This window comes from Portunus trituberculatus, chromosome 36 (genome assembly GCF_017591435.1).
Source record: "Portunus trituberculatus isolate SZX2019 chromosome 36, ASM1759143v1, whole genome shotgun sequence".
NCBI classification, from domain to species: Eukaryota; Metazoa; Arthropoda; class Malacostraca; order Decapoda; family Portunidae; genus Portunus; species Portunus trituberculatus.
This window is the reverse complement of record NC_059290.1, coordinates 7,864,094-7,871,625: the sequence shown is the minus strand read 5'-3', so window position 1 is coordinate 7,871,625 and position 7,532 is coordinate 7,864,094. Positions and strand designations below refer to the sequence as shown.

Genomic DNA, 7,532 nt, shown 5'->3' with positions numbered 1-7,532 from the left:
TGGACAAAGGAAGGGAATGGAGAGATGGAGGAAAGGGAAGGAGGGAAAGGAGAGAGAGAGAATGGAGAGAAAGGAGAGAGAGAGAGAAGGGGTAGAGATAAGGAAGGAAGGAGAGAAGGGAAGCGTGGAACGTTGAAAGGAAAAAGTTGTTAGCATAATTATTAACTCATTATGAGAGAGAGAGAGAGAGAGAGAGAGAGAGAGAGAGAGAGAGAGAGAGAGAGAGATTGTTCACGTCTTTTTGTATTATGGAATGTGATGTTGATGTTATTCTTCTTTTCCTTTGTCGTTGTTGTTATTATTATTCATTATTTTCTTCTTCTTCATTATTTTTATTCAGGCAACCGTGATATTAGAAGTTGCGCGCGCGCACGCACACGCACACACACACACACACACACACACACACACACACACACACACACACACACAGCAAGGCAACAATTCAAACACATAAGAATATGTATTTTTTCACCTCCTTTATAAAGTTTATAAACAAATATAAATCCTCTTCCTTCTGTAATGACTCACGCACGCATCCTATTGGCCGAGCTGGATGACGTCACCACTGCGTCACTGCTAATCACGGGCCTTCCCTGCGTCACATGACCGTCGCGCAGCCAATCATTCGTCACCAGCAAATGTTCAGTCGCTCGGGAAACGTTCACTCCTCACTATTTCCAAGAACGTAAAGTGTATGCAGTCTAACTTTAAACTCTGTCAATTAACAAACAACATACTGTCTTTATTATAATATATATATATTTATACTTTTATAACACATATATATTTATCAGCAGTTCAAGTATTTTCTGGTTCATTTCTTACCTTTCAGAACGTTAACGGAATTCATTACTATTATTTTCACAAGTGCAATGATTTTCTTCGGAGTCTGTTATAACCAACACTTCATTAATAAAAACAAATCTTGGCGGCCTAGGAGGGAGAGCCAAAAAAAAAAAAAAAGTTAGGCCTCCTCTCCTCGGATTTTGATTTCCTGGTAACTTTTTTTTTATTATATTTTTTAATTTATGAATCTTACCTTGACGTAGAAGACACAGTTAGGAAATAGCAACATGACTTTTTGTTCTCGTAGGTATATCGTATCTTGGGGGAATCATTATCATTATTATTATTATTATTTATTTACTTATTTTTTATTTTATTTGCGATCCCGTGGAGGGAGGGAGGGAGGGAGGGAGGGGAGCAGAGGAAGGGGGGAGGGAAAAGATGAGGTTTGGTCGGTGTTTGAGCAAATTTTAGAGTTCATTATTCATTTGTTTTCTTTTCTTTTCATGTTTTGCTTTTTTCCTTTGAGCAAGTTGAGAATTTGATTATTCATCGACCTGATTTTCTTTCTTTCTTTCTTATTTTCTACTTAATTGTTTAAGAATCGACTCTCAAATTTATCTACCTTATCTTTCTCAGTTTTCTTCACTTTATTCTACCTTTTTTTCATTAACTGTCACGTGATAAAGACAATAATGCGAATGCCTTCCATATAACGCTCAGCATCACCAAAATATCCATCATCACAACCATCACCATCACCACCATCTTCATTATTATCATCACCACCATCACCACCACCAATTATCCCAAAAAAACACTTGAACCCAACTTTATGAGTCAGGAATCAGGAGAGCGCGGTACAGAAAGGAGTGTGCGATGGGTACACCACTTGCCTTCACCAGGAGTGCGGCGTCCCGGTGAACCAGTGGCCCATCTTGACCTCACCTCACTCACGGGATCGCTTGGGTCTCCTTCAGGCAGCCGTGGGTGGCGCCGGGAAGGACACTGGTCAGGAAGCATTCGTAAGGGCATGAGTTGAAAGGCAGCGGCAGACCTCCGGTGACGTGGGATATACGTGGGAGGGCGTGGGTGTTGAGACCATGGGAAGATGTGGGCGGTGGGAGAGACGGTGGATGCGTTGGGGGTATGTGACAGGATTTAGACGTTGGAAGGGGCGTGGGAGGGAACATGAGTGGGTGTCAGTGTTGGGAGAGCTCGTAGGGAGAGGCGTGGGCGCTGGGAGAAGGGTAGGGAGGAATGAGTGTGTGACATGAGCAGGGTGGCGGGCGGGGAGCGAGCGTCACAGGTTTGTCATAACACGTTAGTCCAAGGCCTGTGGTGTGACTGTGTGTGAGGAAACAAAGTGAGAACCGTGTACGCTACTTACGAGACAACTCAAGTGTACGTAAGAGTCACTTATATCCTCCTGCTGCTCTCCTCTTCCTCCTCCTTCTCCTCCGGGTCCGTTTGATTGAGTTATACCACCGAATATATTTGGAAGAAAACGTAACATAGAAAACTCAAATATTTTAGAGGCGGACTAAGAAAAAATAGATATACTACCCTATGTAGTATTTGCCTTACGGAGATGAACGAACGATATTATATACTTAGCGTTTGGTTTGCTTTATATAGACTGATCGATACAACACATCTAGCACAGTTAATACATCAAGTAAACGGTGTGTCTATGGCGCGTAGGACATGTGGCGTAGGACACTGTGGCACGAGCAGCTTGGCGCCCTGGGGGGTGTGGCGGACGCAAGCGAGTCCTGTGGTTGAGCTAAGAGTCACTACATTTCCGAGTCCTAGTCACGATTGGCGAACGTTAGCAGGGAGTCTCCATCACCGAGGAGGAGGAGCCGGTGGAGGAGGAGGAGGGGTGGCGCGAGTCATCCCTCATCTCGGAGGGGAAGGAGGAGGAGGGGGGCGAGGAGTCTTCCCGGGTGAGGGATGACCTGGTGCAGCAGGGCGGGGTAGGGGAGGAGCCCTCGCGGCTGAATGGGGGCTTGTCTGCGAAGAGGGTGGGGGAGGAGTCCTGGCGGTGCAGCTGCGGGGAGGAGGGCGTGGAGTCCTGGCACAGCAGGTGGTAGCCGGCGGAGCGCGGCGAGGTGGGGCTTGAGTCCTGGCGGGAGAGGTGTGTGGAGCTCGGCAGGGGTGAGGGGGAGCTGGAGTCCTGACGGAAGTATAATGCCTGGCCCGCCTTGAAGGGCGAGGGTGGCGGCGCAGGCGGGAAGGTCCACTCACCCTCCAGGTCCACCTCCTCGGCGTAGGTGGGCAGCGAGCCTGGCGGAGAGGGCACGTCCCGCAGGGTGGGGCTGGGCGGCATGCACTGGCTGTACTGCCGCCGCAGCACGCGCCGCCCATTGCCGCGTCCCGCCACGCCACCGCGCCGGGCACCCACGCCCCCTGGATGCAGCCCGTTGGCACGCCCGACTGTCAGATAGTTGTTGCGGGCGCCCCTGCCCCGTGTGGGCGAGGGAGTGGAGGAGGTGGAGAACGGGGACTGCAGGTGCCGCGGGGACTGCGAGGCAGATGAGGTGGGCGTGACAGGCGTGCGTCGTGACGGGGGAGGGGTAGTGTTTGGGGAGCTGTCTGGGGAGAGGGCCGGGGAGGAAGCGCGGCTGGTGTCGGCGCTGGGCTGGTCCAGGCTGAGTGCCGGCACCATCAGGTGGAAAGACACGGACTCACTGGCGTCGTCGGAGCCACTCGAGGACTCGCTGGACACTCGCGGCCTGCTGTTGGCGCTGTCTGCGCGGCGCATCACTGGGTTCTGCTCGCTGTCTGCACGGCGCATCAGCGGATTCTGCTCGCCCTCAGTCCCTCGCCACCCTTCGGCTTCCAGCTGCTGCTCGGGCGTCGTGGCCGAGTTGCAGCGGCGAAGCGAGGGCACGGTGAACACGGCACACATTGGCTCCTCCTCGGTGCTGCCTGACACCGAGGGCACCAGCAGGCTGGAGCTCCTGCTGCTGGCGTGATCACGGTCTTTCTGCAGTGCCGCATGGGCTGCCAGACGTTCGCACGAGGCCCGCAGATGACTACCTAGGGTGGGTACGGCCAAGGAGCTCATAGGAGACGCTCCCCGTTTAGGCGCGACCTCCAGTCCTCCCAGGGGCTCCTCATGCACTCGTTGCCGCTGCAGTAACTTCTGGCGACTACGCTGGTCTCGGGGCCTCGCGGCAGCGTCGGACACTACGGCGCGCAAAGGTATGGGCGTGGGGGAGGTCGGCAGCGGCAGGGAAGATGTGTTGATGCCGAGGCGGAAGGACTGAATCTTGTGGCGCGCACTGCGTGGGGAAGGGGTGAGCACCTGGCGGGGCGTGGCCAGCAGGGAGGGGCTGCCGCTGTCCATGCTCTCCGAGCGGCTGCTGAACATTTCGCCTCCGGACTCTTCAAGGAACACAGAATCTGACCCGATGGACCGGCTGTCCAAGTCCGGAGAGTCCAGAGACAGCTGGGAGGTGGCGCGGCCGCGCCCCGGCAGCGGCAACCGCGACAGCTCCGAGTTATCGGACACGCTGCGCACGGAGCCGCAGGGTGAGATGTTGGGCGTGGGCTGGATCACGTTGATGTCGATGGTCTGCACCCACTCAGCGGTGGCGTGGTCACTGTCCCAGTCCATGCCGCCCAGCTGCAGCAGCGGCTTGTTGCCCCGCGGCCCCAGCCCCGGCACGCCCAGCAACGCCATGGGCGTCATCTCGCCGCTCAAGTCGTGCAACGACGACCCGGCGCTGTAGCCGTCGCTGCTCGACCCTGTCGATTGTAGCCTGACCCCCGGCACCGACAGGAACTCAGACCGCACCTGTGGAGGACAGTCTCATCATCACTGCGCCACTCTCTCTCTCTCTCTCTCTCTCTCTCTCTCTCTCTCTCTCTCTCTCTCTCTCTCACACACACACACACACACACACACACACACACACACACACACACACACACACACAGTACACGCACCGAGTGGGCCGTGGCCTGGGAGTCATCCCTCTCGAAGGAAGAGTTGCGGGAGCAGTTGATCCTCATGACGCTGCCGGGCAGACTCTTCACCCTAGGGGGGGGGGAGGAGAGGGTGAGTGTGAAGGACAGGTGAGGCAGCGGGCGGGTGGAACACCACGCCAGGTATTGACACTTTCACAACACTGCCTAATTAAAACCCTCACACGGCAACACAACAACACTGAACACTAAAGGCTAAAACACGCTGAAAACTGCTTGATTAGCGACCTACGCAGCGTCGCCCTCACTGACGCACCCAAAGCAACAATTACCTGACAACGCCGCTAAACAAAGAACACTTACACAAGTTAATTAATCTGTAAGTGCCCAGGGCGGGGATGAGGCGGGCGGGAGGTGGGGCGCAGGACTCACCTGAAGGAGTTGTTGAGGCTGGAGTAGGAGCCGACAGAGCGCTGCGTGGGCAGGGGCGCCGACCCCGTCTTGACTCTGCCCTGGTTGTAGCATTCTCCCAAGGAATCCACCTGGCTGGATTTCTGGCCCGTCTCGTGAGAGAGAGAGAGAGAGAGAGAGAGAGAGAGAGAGTTAGTAATGCACAGGCAGTGAGGGGCGGGAGGGACAGGGATGAGAGGGAAAGTTTTTACACTCACTATGACAATTCTGGAAACGTATGTGAGGTGTATTTGCCACACTGTATCCCACCAACACCTCATCACTCATGTAAACGATCACTGTCCAGCCGCGGCGTAATACCCCCCTTCTCTCTCTCTCTCTCTCTCTCTCTCTCTCTCTCTCTCTCTCTCTCTCTCTCTCTCTCTCTCTCATCTCTTTTCCGTCGACTTTCTTTCTCTCTCTCTCTCTCTCTCTCTCTCTCTCTCTCTCTCTCTCTCTCTCTCTCTCTTACCTGTTGATATACCTGTAGTTTAGTTAATGAGCACCAGAGCTTACCTTAAGTACCTGTGTGTGTGTGTGTGTGTGTGTGTGTGTGTGTGTGTGTGTGTGTGTGTGTGTGTGTGTGTGTGTGTGTGTGTGTGTGTCTACATTCCTAAACCTTTCCCTTCATCACCAAGTCTCGCCTTAATTACGATCAAACACTACAACTTATCACAACACAGAGATCTATTGCATCTTGTCCCTCCTTTGTGTTCTCTTGTGCCCGCCTGCCACCTACCTGCCGGGGCTCGAACACCAGTAGTCGCAGTAGTCGAGGGGCCGGCCGGGCATATCCTCCAGGCTCGGGTACAACTCATACTTGCGGCGCGGCTTGCATTTACTCTTGTACAGAATGACGGTGACGGTGAAGACGAAGAAGAGGGCGAGGGTGACGGCCGTGCGTATTCCCGTCCACACATCATACGTCGAGTAGAATTTCTGAAGGAGGAGGTGAAGGTATGTGTGAATTTTTCCATATTGATTTTTTTTAAGGCTGGTTCATAGTTAGCAATTCTGAACTTAAAATGATAAAAGAGTAAGAACTTCACGCACTTTTCATTGACTTTCACATATGGTAAGGAGAGTAAAATGTCTGTAGAAGAAGAAATAGGAAGTTGTTTTCTATATATATGGATTTTTTAAGGGTTAATTATTTTAGAGTTAATGACCAGACTTCACACACACACACACACACACACACACACACACACACACACACACACACACACATTTCATTGATAGACGTAAAATTTCTGAAAAGTAGGAAGCTATTTACTATATAGAGATTTTTTAAGAGTTAATTTAAAGTTGATGATAAAACTTAAGACACACACACACACACACACACACACACACACACACACACACACACACACACACACACACACACACACACACACACACATTTCATTGATAGACGTATAGTTTTTATATCAATATTCTACTTTTTTTTGTGATTTAACAGTTGTGCAAAGATGTTCAAGTCCTTTCTGTCTGTCCACGTGTAACAACCACTTCTACAGGTAACAGGAACTCTGGAACCAAGTGTTAGGTTAATATCCTCGTGTCTATCCTTATATAACCAGTCGAGTTCCTGAAGAAGACACAGAACATAAGAATATAAGAAAATGAGGAAGCTGCAAGAGGCTGTCCGGCCTATACACGTGGCAGTCCCTGTATGAGCAAAGCTACTTAATTCCATCTATCATCCACATCCATTAATTTGTCTAATCTCTTTAACCCCTTCAGTATTAGAACGCATTTTTACCTTGAGTTTTTAGAGTGATACGACGATTATATTTACATTAAGAAGGTTCTATGGAGGTCAAAAGATTAATGGCCAGAGTCTTCAGTATTCAAATCCTCACATTAGTTTCTGAAGGTGTATAAATTAGCCCAAAGTAACCTGAATGAATATGAAAACGCGTCCTGGTACTGAAGGGGTTAAGACGGTGAAGGAGGAGATTTCAAATAATTTAACTGGTCATTTTAATATCCGTCCGCGTAGAGATCGAGTGAAGTTTCTGAAGGTGGCGGTGATGGTGTTGGTTTAGTGGCGCTGAAGAAGAGGATGAAGGAAGCAAAGGTTGTTAAGTGTTACAAAGATCACCGTTTTAAGTTGGTCCTTTTTACACCGTCCATACAGAGCTAACTGAGAATGAAATATCTGAAGGAGACGGTGAAGGAGGAGGAGGAGGAGGAGGAGGAGGAGGAGGAGGAGGAGGAGGAGGAGGAGGAGGAGGAGGAGGAGGAGGAGGAGGAGGAGGAAGAAGAAGAAGAAGAAGAAGAAGAAGAAGAAGAAGAAGAAGAAGAAGAAGAAGAAGAAGAAGAAGAAGAAGAAGAAGAAGAAGAAGAAG

General features: G+C 50.9%; 1 protein-coding gene across 8 annotated transcripts in view; it reads right to left on the bottom strand.

Moving 5' to 3' along the window:
- Positions 1-460: 460 nt before the first annotated feature.
- The window catches only part of LOC123513597 (serine/arginine repetitive matrix protein 1-like), a 103,952-nt gene continuing 96,880 nt past the window's right edge, over positions 461-7,532 (bottom strand). For all 8 annotated transcript variants that reach the window (XM_045270847.1, XM_045270848.1, XM_045270851.1 and 5 more), the window contains 4 exons: positions 5,915-6,114; positions 5,158-5,295; positions 4,747-4,837; positions 461-4,594 (listed from right to left, as the gene is read on the bottom strand). In XM_045270847.1, the coding sequence (XP_045126782.1) occupies positions 2,621-4,594; positions 4,747-4,837; positions 5,158-5,295; positions 5,915-6,114 (2,403 nt within the window). In that variant the 3' untranslated portion in view covers positions 461-2,620. The remainder of the gene's footprint in view (positions 4,595-4,746; positions 4,838-5,157; positions 5,296-5,914; positions 6,115-7,532) is intronic.